We start from the raw sequence: 16,310 nt of genomic DNA, 5'->3' as shown, positions 1-16,310 counted from the left end.
ATTACTCATGCAAGGCCAATCACATGCCTACTTGAGGGGCTGAGAACACAGCCTGCTAGAGGTCATCTTCTGTCATGTGAAAACAGCCCACCAGAGAACAAAACTAACACAGGAAGCAGAGATGAGACTGGGCGCGGTGGCTGACACCTATAACCTCAGCATTTTGGGAGGCAGAGGCAGGAGGATCGCCTGAAGCTAAGAGTTAAAGACCCACCCGGGCAGCACAGCAAGACTTCCATTTCTACAAAAAAATTTTAAAACCTATCCAGGCACGGTGGTACATGCCTATTGTCTCAGCTACTTAGAAGGCTGAGGCAGGAAGAACTCTAGAGCCCAGGAGTTCGAGGCTAGAGTGAGCTTCGCACTGCACTTCACGCCACTGCACTTCAGCCTAGGCGACAAAGTGAGACCGTATCTTTAAAATAAAATTTAAAAATTATATAAATGAAAAGAAGAAAGCAGAGCTGAGATGCATAAATATACAATGCAGACCACAGAATTACAACACTAGATGCAGTCCTACCAACTACCCTTGCCTGCACTTTCCAGGAGCTTAAACCAACACATTCTTTCTCTTACTCTAGTTTAAACTGGGGTTTTATCCCTGCAACTGAAAGACTGTTGAATACAATCACCACATCATAATTTGTCATGATTTATAGACTTCAGACAGCTTTAGACATTACCCATTAACTCTACCATAATAAAGATGAGATTTAGCTCATTTATACTACCTCCTAACAATCTGAATTACATGTTTAGTTCTATTTGGAGACCTCTGAAGCCTCTATATTTTGGTCTGTCAACTTCAGATGATGTAATCATATAATCCCAACAAAGCTAGGTGAAGATTTTAGTTCCCCTTCCGTTCCCCACCTCTACCTCTACCATCTACTTGCCAAATTAACTTGGTTAGTTTTCCTTTTATATTCATCAGAACCGAAGACATTTTCATTCTGTTCTGAAACCATAATTAAGTCAGTAAGTCTTCAGTGTTTCAGTCACACATTGATTCCAAAAATGAAAGCTCGGGCCGGATGGCTCACACCTGTAATCCCAGCACTTTGGGAGGCCGAGGCGGGTGGATCACCTGAGGTCAGGAGTTCGAGACCAGCCTCAACATGGAGAAACCCTGTCTCTACTGAAAAATTAGCCAGGCGTGGTGGTGCATGCCCGTAATCCCAGCTACTCGGGAGGCTGAGGCAGGAGAATTGCTTGAACCTGGGAGGTGGAGGTTGCAGTGAGCCGAGATCGCACCATTGCACTCCAGGCTGGGCAACAAGAGTGAAACTCTGTCTCAGAAAAAAAAGAAAGAAAGAAAGAAAGAAAGCTCAAGCAGTATTTACATTATGACTATCTGTATCTAGTTCCCAAGAGAGCCAAGGATCCTAGAAGGACGGCATCTCTTTCTATAGGTCTTTGATCGTGACTCCTAAGCCGCTTAAAGGAGAACCTTTTTAATATCAAGGGCTTCCAACAGATCAACTGCTGAAAAATCAAGCCACATTTTGGTTTGCCTCATATTTGGACCATGACTTAATGCTGTTTGCTGTTACTAGAAATTAGAATTGCCTTTCTTTTTTCTTGAGAGAAGAAAGATGTGCCTATCCCCTAGAACTAGGCTTCTAGCTATTTAGTCATTTATTTAAAGCAAAGCATTCTCATTACAAACGATCGTTCTTCTTGGAAAACACACTGTCCTAATTTGGACTGGCTGCTTTCCATGCTTGCTGCACAGCTGGCGTCTTATGACTTTCTTGGGTTCACTGTCCTTGTCATTTTCTTTCTCTAGAGACATGGTCTCGATCTCGCCCAGGCTGGAGTGCAGTGGCATGATCATGGCTCACTACAGCTTGACCTCCTGGGCTCAGGCTCATGCCACTACTCCTGGCTAATTTTTTTATTTTTTTATTTTTGTGGAGATGGGGTCTCTTGCTATGTTGTCCAGGCTGGTCTCAAGCTGAAGCGATCATCCCGCCTCAGCCTCCCAAAGTGCTGGGATTTCAGGTGTGAGCTACCATGCCTAAACTTCACTGTCCTTGATCATTTGTAAAAGTAACAAAAACATCTAGGCCTCCAAATCTTTAACACAGGAGGAGGAAGCTCTCAGGTTTACTTTTTTTTTTTTTTTTTTTTTAAATAAGAGGCAGGGTATCATTCTGTAGCCCAGGCTGGAGTGCAATAATAGCTCTCTGCAGCCTCGAACTCCTGAGCTCAAGAGATCCTCCCACCTCAGCCTCCCAAGTAGCTGGGACTACAGGCATGTGCCCACCATATCTAGCTAGTTGTTGATTTTCTTTGTAGAGACAGGGGTCTCGCTATGTTGCTCAGGCTGGTCTCAAGCTCCTGGCCTCAAGTGATCCTTTCACCTTGACCTCCCAAAGTGTTGGGATTACAGGCATAAGCCACTGTGATTGGCCCATCTTAACCATTTTTGGGTCTTGTCTTGTTTTGTTTTGTTTTTTTGAGGCAGGGTCTTACTCTATAGCCGAGGCTGGAGTGCAGTGGCATGAACACATCTCACTAGAGCCCTGACCTCCTGGGCTCAAGCGATCCTCCAGCCTCAGTCTCCTGAGTAGCTGGGACCACACGCACACCACTATCCCCGGCTAGTTTGTTTGTACAGATGGGGTCCTACCATGTTGCTGAGGCTGGTCTCAAACTCCTTGGCTCAAGCAATCCTCCTGCCTTGGCCTCTCAAAGTGCTTGGATTACAGGCATGAGCCATGACACCTTGCTCCTCTTAACTATTTTTAACTGTACAGTTCAGTAGCATTAAATACATTCATAATGTTATACAACCATCACCACCATTCATTTCTAGAATAACTCTTTCCATCTTGTAAAAATAACTCCCCCTCCCCTGCAGCCCCTGGCAACCATCATTCTACTTTCTGTATCTATGAATTAACTACTCTGGGTCCCTCATGTAAGTGGAATCAGATAGTATTTGTCCTTTTGTGACTGGCTTATTTCATTTAGCATAATGTCCTTAAGGGTCACCCATGTTGTAGCATGTGTCAGAATGTCCTTTTTTTTAAGGCTGAATAATATTCCACTGTAAATATACACATTTTGCTTATCCATTCATCCATCGATGGACACTTCAGTTGGTTCCACATTTTAGCTATCGTGAATAATGCTGCTATGAATGCTGGCATGCAAATATCTTTTCACCACCCTGCTTTCCATTCTTTTGGGTATATACCCTAGAGTGGAACTGCTGGGTCACATGGTATCAGGTTTACTCTTACAGCAACAAATATTTTCAACTGGCACACTGGGCAAGGCAGAGTTTCTACCGGGCAGCACAGCTCCTACACTCTGAGAGTGTATAGTGCAGAATGGGGAACGAGACACTCCAGGAAGACTAATGTGATTCACCTACCAGACTTGAAGATGTGGATCAGACACATTAGCAGTGTGCCTAGTTCTTGGCAATAGAAAGTATGCTGCTGCTCACTCATTTCCACCTTCAGCTGTTTGGTAACAATGTCTTCTAAAAGAATACCAACCAGTTGTAATAGAAACCTTCCAAGAAACAAAAAAGATGACAGTGAATTAGGTGACTACTATAAAGCACTTATGCCAAGTATACATGAAAATATACATGGTAAATATAAAGTAAAAATATAGGTAGAGTACATTAAACCGTTCAAGTGAAATGCAGAACACCATCGCCGTGGATACAGTCACTTGGTCTCTCTGTGTATCACCTTCCTCGCTGAGGATGAAATGGCAGGTAGCATTTTTTTAAGCTTTGTAAACTGTGCACCATTACACAAATACAAGCTGATCATCTGTCACAGGAATTTAATGTATCATCAATTTTAGCCAGCTGCTTCAGTGCAACAGAGGGAAAGCCATGGGCTGCCTGCTGAACCTGCAAACAAAAAGGTGCCCAGCAGGCTTACTGGGCTTATCTCCATCGACAACACAGGGCATCTCCACTGATGACAAACCAAGTGAAGGCTGCATGAAGTCACAGCCACTTAGCAGAAGCAGCACATTTGCAGAAGCAGCTCTAACTCAGTGAATGCTCAGAATCTAGCAAAGGTGGAGAGGGACCCATCTAGGCAGCAAGCACTTACGAGTGCCTCATCACTGTCCTCGGGGAGCTTCCCAACAATTTATGAGGGAAGACAGGATTTGATACGACGTGTATTTATTGTAGGCAGGCTGCCCTGCAGGGAGAAGTCTTTTATTACTGACAGCGTGTAAAACTGCCAGCAAATGGTGAGAATCTGAGACTCACTTTTACTGGCTTCTCTTGGGTTTCAACTTCCCTGACGGCAGCGTGCCCCTACTGCCTGCCCCCAGGACAGCCACCCCATTGCCCTGCCCTGCCTGAGGCGAGCCACTGCTGTAGCATCTCTACTGAGGACAAGAGACAGAACATGACAGAACCTCAAGACAGGTATGAACCAAGAGCCATAGATAATGCAGGACGGATTAGAAAATTACACTGATACAGACTTCTTTACCCAACTCAGAACTGAAGCAAGACCAGGTATTATTCCAGACTTACTGATTGCGAAACATCACGTGACTTCCCAAAAGGCATGGGTTAGTTATAGGCTCAGATAGAAAGCATACCTTGAAAATGTTTCTTCTGGCAAATTCTTTATTTGTTTCCCTTCACTGTGTTCTTCTAGAGTTGAATTACTGTCCCCATCTCTTAACCTATTAATTACTGTACAGGAGATTAAATATGGAGAGAAGGAGAGCTCCTGAATACGAGAAAGAACAATATCTTCAGTTGACTGGGAAATCAGAACCCTCAAAATGGCCAGAATTCCCGATATCCACAGTTGAACAGTGCTCACGGACGCCTAAAATAAACAAAATACATAAGTCACAGCTGAAGAAACAAGGAAGATTAAATTTCCACCAATTGCTAATTTTGTGAAAGAAAATAACTCCTATTTTACTATCCTACCAATAAACCTCTCTATCACTGAGTCCCAAAGTGTGCTCCCAGAGAAGCAGGCATTAGTTTCACCTGGGAATTTGCTAAAAATGCAAACTCTTGGCTCGGTGCGGGAGCCACCTGTAATCCCAACACTTTGGGAGGCCGAGGCAGGCGGATCACAAGGTCAGGAGATCGCGACCATCCTGGCTAACACAGTGAAACCCCGTCTCTACTAAAAATACAAAAAATTAGCCGGGCACAGTGGCACGCACCTGTAGTCCCAGCTACTCGGGAGGCTGAGGCAGGAAAATTGCTTGAACCCGGGAGGCGGAGGTTGCAGTGAGCCGAGGTAGCGCCACTGTACTCCAGCCTGGGTGACAGAGCAAGGCTCTATCTCCAAAAAAAATAAAAAGGCCGGGTGCGGTGGCTCACGCCTGTAATCCCAGCACTTTGGGAGGCTGAGATGGGTGGGTCACGAGGTCAGGAGATCAAGACCATCCTGGCTAACACGGTGAAACCCCATCTCTACTAAAAATACAAAAAAATTAGCCGGGCGTGGTGGTGGGCGCCTGTAGTCCCAGCTACTCGGGAGGCTGAGGCAGGAGAATGGTGTGAACCTGGAAGGTGGAGCTTGCAGTGAGCCGAGATCATGAGATCGTGCCACTGCACTCCAGCCTGGGCGACAGAGTGAGACTCCGTTCCGCACCATCCCCACACCAAAAAAAAAAAAAAAAAAAAAAAGCAAACTCTCAAGAAGCCCCACCCAAACTGACTGACTCAGACATTCTGGGGGTGGTCCCAGTAATCAGAGCTTGAACAAGCCCTCCAGATTCATCTGCTGAGCCAGGCGAGAGACTCACCATTGTGTTTGGAGTGACGAACATACTCCGTAAAAGCATGTCCACCGGACGGAGGGAGGAAGGGGCCAAAATCTCAAATAATGTATTTAACACTCCAAGGGCTTCATGAGAGTCAATGTGCATCTGTGGAATTAGACACCACAAACATTTCTACGTAAGCCAAAAGAAACGACAGCTTCCTATACACCAGCTATGTAACTCAAGGGCAAATTATCATAATCATCTCATCGTCACCTTCCCTCATTTAAAAGCATTTTAAGTTCAGTGGTGAACCAAGCAAACATTTTTACAACAACACTGTATCAGCTACATTTTTTCCCATAACAGAAATCTTGTCATTTAGATTTTTATTACATAAATAATAAATGCTTTCTGTAAAAGACTCAAATATACAAAAGTGTGAAAAAAAATCAACTAGCACTGCAGCACCCTGACACAATCACTACCAACATTTTGGGGACCAGTCTTCCAAGCGTCCCTTTGTATACACATACATGGGATGGTGTGCACACTTTTTTTTTTCTTTTTCTGCACTCCATCCCTCCCCCAACAGTTGTAACAAATGCTAAGTGGTGTATATCCCTTTCTTAATCTCCCCCATGTTCCTATAGCCATATCCTTGCCCCCTCACACACAGAGGTTTTGTTTTAGTTGTTTTGAAAAATCATAAACGTCTCTGCTCTTCTCACTTAACCCAGTGCAATGGAGAACTCCCAAGGCAACTGGCTGAACTTCCTTTCTTCCTTCCTCCCTTCCCTTCCTCCCTTCCATTTCTTCCACTTATTTCCTTCCTTCCTCCCTCCCTCTCTCTTCTTTCTCTCTCTTTCTCTCTAACAGAGTCTCACTCTGTGCCCCAGGAGTGCAGTGGCGCACGAATGGGCTCAAGTGATCCTCCCACCTCAGCCTCCTGAGTTAGCTAGGACTACAGGCGCACACCACCACACCCAGCTAGTTTTTGTATTTCTAGTAGAGACAGGGTTTCACCATGTTGCCCAGGCTGGTCTCAAACTCCTGAGCTCAAGCAATCTGCCTGCCTTGGCCTCCCAAAGTGCTGGGATTACAGGCATGAGCCACCACACCTGGCCAGAACATTTTTAATCATGCAAAATAGCCCAAGCTAAAATAGTCTAAGCTTATACCACAGTGTGTTCAACCACTACTTATTGATGGTGGGCACTGACTGTTTCCAATTTTTGTTTCTACTGAGTGTGCACACATAGTAAACAACTCTGCAAATAGATGTGGTGTTTTTCAAGGCACAGATGTGAAGCTCACAACACTGGCCACTTCTTACAACAAGGGAACAACTGACCTGAGCTCCAGGATTCCTGCATCCTGGACCCTCGCCTGTGCCCACCAACTCTGCCTCCTCCCCAGCAACTCTGGGAGAACCCACAGTGCTCTGTCATCCATGCAGCCAATCCTAACCCATGTCTGTGAACACCACGACAGCGATTTGTGTCTCCTGTGTCATGAACTGATCCTCCCTGTTGCTTCTGCCCTCAGTGCGTAAACAGGCCTTCATTTCTGCCAACTTAACCCATTGCCGACTCCTCTCCTCCTCTGGCTACTGCCCTATTTCTCCGTTCCCTCTTCAAGTAAAACTTTTTTCCAAGTCTCTCTCCTGTCCTTTCAGGAACACATTCCCATTAGGGTTTGGCTCCCTTTGCTCCTCCAAAAGCACTCATCAGTGCCCTCGGTGCTGCCAAACCTGGGCCAAGTTCCCAGGGTGCTCACAGCAGATGTCGCCCTCCTGCACAAAATGCCTTAAAAAAAAATCTTGGCTTATGATCAATAAAAAAAATAAATAAATAAAATAAAATAAAATAAAAAAAAAAAAAAAAAAAAAAACAATTACCAGCCATTGTACTGGAGATCACAAGATTTGTAACTTCCCCTATGACTCCTGTGAATAATGTCACTATTGTAGAGCCTAAGATTGGACTTTTGAGATGTCTTTTCAGACTTCTGCACTTCTGATGGTTGGATGACTCCACTGAGACCCAAGACTTAAGACTCACCTGGTCCTGTAGCCCCCACCCAGAAGTGGACTCAGCACATAAGAACCATTTTCTACATCTCTATGATTGCATCCCTGACCAATCAGCAGCACCCATTCCCTAGCCCCCAGCCCACCCAACTATCTTGAAAAAACTCTAGCCTCCAAATTTTCAGGGAATCTGATTTGAGTAATAAAATCAACCCATCTGTTATTAAAAAAAAAAAAAAAAAAAAAAATCTTGGCTTTAGGAACCCCACACCTGCCTACTCCCCCTGCCCCAGCACTGGTTCCCCTCACCTACCTGACCTTGGAGCTGGGACTCAGCAGGCTCAGTATTCAAGCTCCTCCTCCTCTCCAGCCAGTCTGGGTCCACTGTGAGTGGACATCTCAGATGCTGACCCCCTGCCCCACAGTCTCTCGACAACTCCAGGCTCATACACCTGATGCTGGCCTCACCTCATTAGGCACCTATGGGGTCTCAACTGCTACATCCAGACAGGCTCTGACCTCCTGCTGCCCCCAATGTCTGCCCTACCTTGTCCACAGCCACCCTGTCCTCACCCTGAAATCACCCCCAAAGCCCTGCTCTCTCTCACATGCCACATCTAAGCCACCAGCAAACCTTGCTGGTTTTGCTTTCATGCTGCCAAGGGATGCCCACTTGGGCCATTCCACTCCAGTGCCGGGTCTCACATGGGTGGCCCTGCTCTGCCCTCACCTCCCCCTCAAGGCTATTCTCAACTCAGGAGTAAGAATGATCCTGCTAAAACCTACACCACATCAGGGCAAACCCTCTCAAGGCTCCTCCACGCTGGCCTCACCCCACCAGGCCTCACTCCCTTCCCTCCCCATAGCTGCCCCACTCCTCCACCCCCATTGCTTGTACCCTAACAGCATGTCCGCCCCCCGCCAGGGCCTTTGCACTGCTATTTGCTCTGCCTGGAATGTTCCTTCCCCAGGTATCTCCTAGGCTTGTATCTTTCCTTTCTGCAAATTCACTCAAATGTCACCAGATCACCAAAGCTTCTTCTCATCACCAGCTGAACAATGCCACTCCCACCGCTGACACCACCTAACTCTCTTCCCTCCTGGATTCTTCTGTACAGTGTTCCTGATCAGCCACCATGGTATAGACTTCACTCACTTGCTTTTCTATTGTCTGTCCCCTCACCCGCATCCCAACAAAATCTTCACTCCAAGAAGGCAGGCGGTCTTTCTTTAATCTGCTTTGATCACTGATGTATGCACTGCCAGTAACAGGATAGTATCTAGCACTACTTCTGAATGCAACATGCACCTGTGGTGAGCTACCTGGCAGGTGCTGCACTAAGCGTTTCATAAATGTTTTATCACACAATTTCCATTGCGGCAGATATTAAGTCAGATATTTACTATGTATTGAGGCCTTCAATCTCCACTCTACTCAGATTATGCACAGAGAAGAATGGGATAAAGCTTCCAGAGCACCATTCTAAAACCATCTGTAGGCAGGGAGACCCTGACCACACTAAAACTGCTGTCAATCTCACCAGAAGCCAAGATCCCTGTCCTGTTGTCTAACTGGTCTCAGGATAACATTCCATTATGAAATCAGAATGGGGGTGCAGCCATGAAGGCAGTAACATCAATATCACATGCCTCTAAGTTTAAATCAAATGCTAAAAACCACAGACTACTCGTACTATACAGAGTAGTTGTTTATTGTGTATAATCAAGATGAACAAACATGTATTTGCTGAGTCCACTTAAAAGGCAACCTCAAGCTGTGCCAGGCAGCTCATGAGATTTTCTGGCGGAGCTGCCTCAAGGAGGTCCCCACCACCCTTCTCTGTGAGCTACAGAGGTGCTGCTACACTGGGGGCACAGTGGCCTGTGCCTGACTGGGGGCAGGCTGCTTCTGAAACTGGCACTGCCAGGCCATTCCCTCCACTGCAGTTGTGGAAACAATGATTCATGTCATTTGATCATAGAAATTCTGATTAGTGATGAATAGGCCAGGCGAGGTGGCTCACACCTGTAATGCCAGCACTTTGGCAGGCCAAGGTTGGTGGATCACTTGCACCCAGGAGTTTAAAACCAGCCTGGGCAACACAGCGAGACCTCATCTCTACTAAAAATACAAAAAACTAGCCAGGCGTAGTGGTGCACACCTGTGGTCCTTGCTACTCGGGAGGCTGAGGTGGGAGAATTGGTTGAACCTGGGAGGCAGAGGTTGTTGCAGCGAGATTACAGGACTGCACTCTAGCCTGGGTGACAGAGTGAGACCCTGTCGGAAACGAAAGGAAAAAGGAAAAAGGAAGGGAAAGGAAAGGAAAACTGCTAAATTACAAGCAGTAAGGTAACAAAAACAAAAATCTAACCACCATATAAAACACTGGGTTGACCAGAATGCAGGAGGCAGTGTAGGAGGTAAGGGTTCGGGCTTTAGAGTTAGCTTTGGCCCGCCCTCTCCCCAGCACTCTAAAGCTGTGTGCTGCCTGATCACCTCCATAACCTCTCTGAGCCGTGGGATTCCCCCTGTAAAGTAGGTGGGCAATACCAACTGAGATGGCATTGTGAGAAGAAATGAAGTCAGCTGTCCCATGACTAGCACGGAGAACTGCTATCAAGGCACAGATTAGGACTGAAGGAAGAGCTGATTCCAGCCGCCCACCTTTCACAAGGACCTTAAGCTACCATCACTATACAACAACAAGCCAAGGCTGCGGGGACAAACCTGCTGTTTGGCTAACATTGGGAGGATGATGTCAGCTATCTGTCGAGACAGTCGCTTCCACTTGTCTTCATTCTCCTTGTGGCACTGCTGCAGGACAAGAATGAACATCTCCAACACCTATAAGAGCGTGCACAATTAGAAAGTCTGCTGCCAAGAGACGCCTTTCCACCCCTACGTGTCCGTCTGTTACACTTGTCCCAGCTCAGCTGGAAGACTCTAGGATCCAAACAGATGTGATCCCAGCGAGGACAGGGGGACACTAATGCGACCCCCACTCTATGACATGAGAAATGTAGGGGAATCAGAACAAAACACAAGTTCCTCTAGGGCACATACAAGGTGCACACTTTGCTCAGGAGGATTTGCCATCATTGTTATTTGTATAGAATTTGTAATATTTCACAATCAGAGAAAAGGCACAACATGAAAATCAAATGTATATTAATCTTTGGCAAACTTCAAACACAGCCTTGACTAAACTATTCTGCAGGTGGCTCATTGCCTTTGTGGACATTCACTTCAATTCTGTGTTCTCTGCAGAGGCAATCTACTGAACAGCACCTACTTCCCAGAGGTATACATGGTTCAGCACAAGTTTATTAGTGATCATTTCTAAACAGACATATCCAGAGCTCACTGAACATGTGGCTGATGAACTCGTCTCCATGACACCCACCCACCCAAGCAGCTCTGCCTGCCACCACCTGCTTGCCAGTTGCTCATTTTCAGACCTCTTTATGATACATGTACTTTTGCATTGCAATTATGTGATTTAATTAGGCATTAAGTATTTAATTAAATACTACAGGGGTTCATTAAAATATGAATGAACAAAGAAAGTGCTGCTTCTTATGAGAAAAGCTATGGCTTTATGAAGATTCAAAGACAAACAGCTAAAAAGAATTGACAAAGTAAGTGAGGGCTAGACAACAGTACAAGTTAAAAGAAAGGAAAAGTCATTTAAAAAGAGAGATTTCTGCACTCAGCCTTCCTCAAAATGTCTTTGAATTCTTATGCCACTTTAAGAAAACAAAACCAGAAATCAGCTCAAAGAAAAAGACCTTAGCCCTATGTCAAAATAGTGGTAAATAAATATACAAATAAAGTTTTTATTTCAGAGTTGAGATTTCTATCATTTTAAGGTTTCTACCATCTTGACCAACACTGTCAATTGATTTTTGGTCCTCGTTTTGGAAAAGAGAGCCTCACTATCTTGAACGATCTCGTGACTCTCAGACCAGGAGTCAGGTGAACTCCTGTGGCTGTGCCCACTTTAAAGATAAACACCAGGCTGGGCATGGTGGTTCACGCCTGTAATCCTAGCACTTTGGGAGGCCAAGGCAGGAGGATCACTTGAGGTCAGGAGTTCGAAACAGCTTGGCCATCATGGTGAAACCCCATCTCTACTAAAAATACAAAAAAAAAATTAGCTGGGCATGGTGGTGCATGCCTGTAATCCCAGCTACTCGGGAGATGGAGGCAGGAGAATTGCTTAAACCCGGGAGGTGGAGATTGCAGTGGCCAAGATCGTGCCACCACACTCCAGCCTGGGCGATGGAGAGACTCCATCTCAAAAAAAAAAAAAAGGATACACACCAACGACACCTCCTGCCACTGCACCTCCCCTACTCCACCACACCCCCCCCCCACCCCCCGCCTCCCTCCCCATCCCCCTGCACTGGCATCTCCCCAGGCCCCAGAAAGCTCAAACCTGGTTCAAAGTAACACGGTTAACAGTGAGCGTTACCACATGGCACTTCCTTCCATCTGCACGGGTCAATAAAGTATCCACGACAGTTCCAACACACATTGCTCTTACCTGATGGTACTGGATGAGTCTCAGTAACATTGACACCACCACCTCTTTTTGGGTTTCAAGCTCTTTTCCTGCATCAGCTTTATTTGTTCCTCTTAATACAAAGAGGTCGTGGACTATGGGCTGCAGAGCCGGTATGGCTGTGGGGACAAAAGGGTACCCTTATCAGGCATTTCATGGAAATTACATTTGGAAAACTGCTCTCAACATCTACAAAATGCTTTCAAGAAATAAAGAAAACCCTTACACATACTTGGTTTATGGTAAGAGATGAATTAAGGTTATCAATCATTATACCATGTGGAAGGTCAAAGCTCTTCCTCTGAACACTGATCATTTTGTGATGGCTTCTAAAAAAAGAAAAAAAACCTAGGGCTCCTGTAATTTAACACCACTTCTGAAAAAAGGTGACTCAAATTCAAAAGTCAATTTGAAAATGATAAAACTTTCCAAATAACCAAAACAGCAACATTCCTGGTCTCAAGAATAATCTACTTGATTCATCTGAAACGACAATATAAAGACTTCCACATAATACATTTAGTCAAAGCCACTGGGTTATTATGCTTTTTTAAGTAAACTCACTCTGTCATTAGATAGATAAGGGACTTTCCCCCAGGTCTTATTTTGGTCTAACACAGGAGTCAAAATAAATTAACTGGTCTATTATGACCACATATAAAAAAATATAAGAAATGCCTTTCATTGGCACACAGGCACACTCTGACCCTCAATGTCATGCGCCACAGGAACACTGACCCCTCAGTGACACGTACGCTCACACATGAGCACACAGAGGCACACTCTGACCTCTCAGTGACATGTACGCTCACACATGAGCACACACACAGAGGCACACTCTGACCCCTCAGTGACACGTACACTCACACATGAGCACACACACAGAGGCACACTCTGACCCCTCAGTGACACGTACGCGCACACATGAGCACACACACAGAGGCACACTCTGACCCCCAGTGACACGTACGCTCACACATGAGCACACACACAGAGGCACACTCTGACCCCTCAGTGACACGTATGCTCACACATGAGCACACACACAGAGGCACACTCTGACCCCAGTGACACGTACGCTCACACATGAGCACACACACAGAGGCACACTCTGACCCCCTCAGTGACACACATGCTCACAAATGAGCACACACACAGAGGCACACTCTGACCCCCTCAGTGACACACATGCTCACACATGAGCACACACACAGAGGCACACTCTGACCCCTCAGTGACACGTATGCACACACGAGCACACACACAGAGGCACACTCTGACCCCCTCAGTGACACATACGTTCACACATGAGCACACACACAGAGGCACACTCTGACCCCCTCAGTGACACATACGTTCACACATGAGCACACACACAGAGGCACACTCTGACCCCTCAGTGACACGTACGCTCACACATGAGCACACACACAGAGGCACACTCTGACCCCCTCAGTGACACACATGCTCACAAATGAGCACACACACAGAGGCACACTCTGACCCCCTCAGTGACACACATGCTCACACATGAGCACACACACAGAGGCACACTCTGACCCCTCAGTGACACGTATGCACACACGAGCACACACACAGAGGCACACTCTGACCCCCTCAGTGACACATACGTTCACACATGAGCACACAAAGAGGCACACTCTGACCCCTCAGTGACATGTATGCACACACAAGCACACACACAGACAGGCACACTCTGACCCCTCAGTGACACACACAAACACTCTGACTTCTCAGTGACACATACTCTCTCCGGCCCTGAGACATGCACACACAGGAATACTCACTGACCCTTCGGTGGCATGCACGCATGGGTATACTCTCTGACCCTCTCACAGATGACCAAGCTTCCCAGCACAAAGTACTGGGTGTGGCTGCCTACTGATTTTCTGTCCAAAGACCCTCCAAGTCCGGGAAACCAAACACCTATGCCTTTAATAATCTATACTTTGGCTGTGTGAATCTGAAGCCCTTGTGAGGCCATGGCAAAGACTAACTGGCTTAGCTATGTAAAGACTGAGAGGTCAGCCAAGGCCCTGCCTCGCAACACAGCCCGGTTGATGCTCTTCTGCACACACGCTGAGTCGAAAAGACTCTAGGTAGTAGTGCCATTCTCACATCTGGGGGTTTGCAAGGGTCTTAGGATGTGTCCCTGTCAAAGTTCAAAAGCCTACAGATTCCAGCAAAGGAGTCAGGGAGGGGTCAATAGGGCAATGCTGGAAGATCAGTTCAAAAAGCTCAAAGAAAGATTTGCAACTCATTCATAAAACCACACTAGCTCCTTCCACAGGCTGGGGGCTTGCACAGCTGGCCATCTCCTGGGTTCCTTATTTAAGCTCCAGCAAAATCATCAGGCAAAACAGAAAGCCCTGAACCCAAGTCAAACTATATCTCCAATACCACTGGATGAGAGATCAAAATTTAATTCACGGCAAGTTCGATTTAAGAATTTTTAGTGTTTCATCGCTTCTCGGCCTTTTGGCTAAGATCAAGTGAAGAACTTTTAGCGTTTCGTGTGAATGAACAGGAACTTTACATTCAGAATCTATCTGTACCTTAGGTTATCTTACTGTTTCTTGAATTTTTTTTCCCTGAGAAGATTACAAATTGCTGAGAGTAAAGAATATGCTCTCTTCTCTTTTGGAACGTCTCTAACCAGTACATTCACATACACAGACACACATGCAGAGCCTGAGAAGCACATGGCCGCCACTGACAGCATTCAAAGTGGGTATATGAAAACGAACACTGCCAAGCACATCATGACACCGAAGACGACAGTGAAAGGTGTGTCCCGTTACCATGTGTCACAGCCTTCCTTCCACTGGCCATGATGCCATCACAGAGCTGAATGATTTTAGGAATTCCAATGATCTGTTTTGAATGATAGCGTTCATAAGATAGTAATACCAAGAAGAAAAAGATGTTTGGAATGATTGCCTCTGATTCCCTAGAAACAAAAACATCCATTTAGACTTTTCTTTTAAAATTAAGATACATATCAATATAAGCAACATAAAATAATTCATGATTCAACCTTGACAGCAAGCACACATTAAGCTAACAGGTGTCAGTGATCTACTCTAACCCCATCCCTGCCACAATGCATCCCATCTGTGCCCTCGTGCAGAGCAGGGACATGTGTAAAGGTTCGGAGGCAGCAGGTAGAAGGCACCCAACGGCACAGGGGCACAGCAGCTACGATCTTCCTAGCTCTCCTCTGCCTCTTTGCTCTTGAAGAAATTGAAACTCAAAAGAGAAACAGTAACTTGCCCCAAAACACAGTGGAGGTGTCACGTAATTAGAATAAACACTATGTTTCCAGACCCCAGGGAATCTGGGAACGCTTTCCTTCTGCACTAAATTTTCCTGATTACAATGTTTATTAAGCATTTTAGGTACTAAAAGAATTTTAACTTTTAATAATTATAAACCTGTAATGGACTAGCAAGAAGTATTAAAACCTCAACATCTAGCAAGAAAAAGCTGCAGAGAATACAAGTGCATAATAATTACTAAAGACAACCTCATATAAAACTGCTTTCTCTAAGAAGATTTAAAAACTAGCGCTCCACCACAAGATTTCATTCCACCATCTGTCAACACAATTAAATGCTTTGAAATGTGCAATGAATACTGACAACATATGGAATTTTCAGATACATAACTACTTCCAAACAAGTCTTGAGATATACATTAATTTTTAAGAGAAACAAAACTGCACAGTATGTTAGTCAGATCTGCATTTAAAGAAAACAGCAAAAATGTCTAACAGTAGTTTAAACATTCACTTAATAACCTAAATTACATGTAAGTACACAAGAAGGAGAAAAAAATCTAAAATAATAAAATGCTATTACCTGAACTGGCCCACTTCAATGTATTCAAACTGTTTCAATACAAAGCCAATAAACACCTACAGGAAGGAAAATAAAATTTCACATCAATAATAGGATTAAAAT

At 45.3% G+C, this 16,310-nt stretch overlaps 1 protein-coding gene across 3 annotated transcripts in view; it reads right to left on the bottom strand.

Annotated features, from left to right (window-relative positions):
- The window catches only part of HTT (huntingtin), a 167,111-nt gene that overhangs the window by 47,568 nt on the left and 103,233 nt on the right, over positions 1 to 16,310 (bottom strand). For all 3 annotated transcript variants that reach the window (XM_031010011.3, XM_055384412.2, XM_063705026.1), the window contains 7 exons: positions 16,209 to 16,264; positions 15,150 to 15,298; positions 12,310 to 12,446; positions 10,491 to 10,607; positions 5,773 to 5,895; positions 4,597 to 4,832; positions 3,389 to 3,531 (listed from right to left, as the gene is read on the bottom strand). In XM_031010011.3, the coding sequence (XP_030865871.3) occupies positions 3,389 to 3,531; positions 4,597 to 4,832; positions 5,773 to 5,895; positions 10,491 to 10,607; positions 12,310 to 12,446; positions 15,150 to 15,298; positions 16,209 to 16,264 (961 nt within the window). The remainder of the gene's footprint in view (positions 1 to 3,388; positions 3,532 to 4,596; positions 4,833 to 5,772; positions 5,896 to 10,490; positions 10,608 to 12,309; positions 12,447 to 15,149; positions 15,299 to 16,208; positions 16,265 to 16,310) is intronic.

The sequence above is a fragment of the Gorilla gorilla genome, chromosome 3 (genome assembly GCF_029281585.2).
Source record: "Gorilla gorilla gorilla isolate KB3781 chromosome 3, NHGRI_mGorGor1-v2.1_pri, whole genome shotgun sequence".
Lineage (NCBI taxonomy): Eukaryota > Metazoa > Chordata > Mammalia > Primates > Hominidae > Gorilla > Gorilla gorilla.
This window is presented reverse-complemented; position numbering and strand designations above follow the sequence as displayed.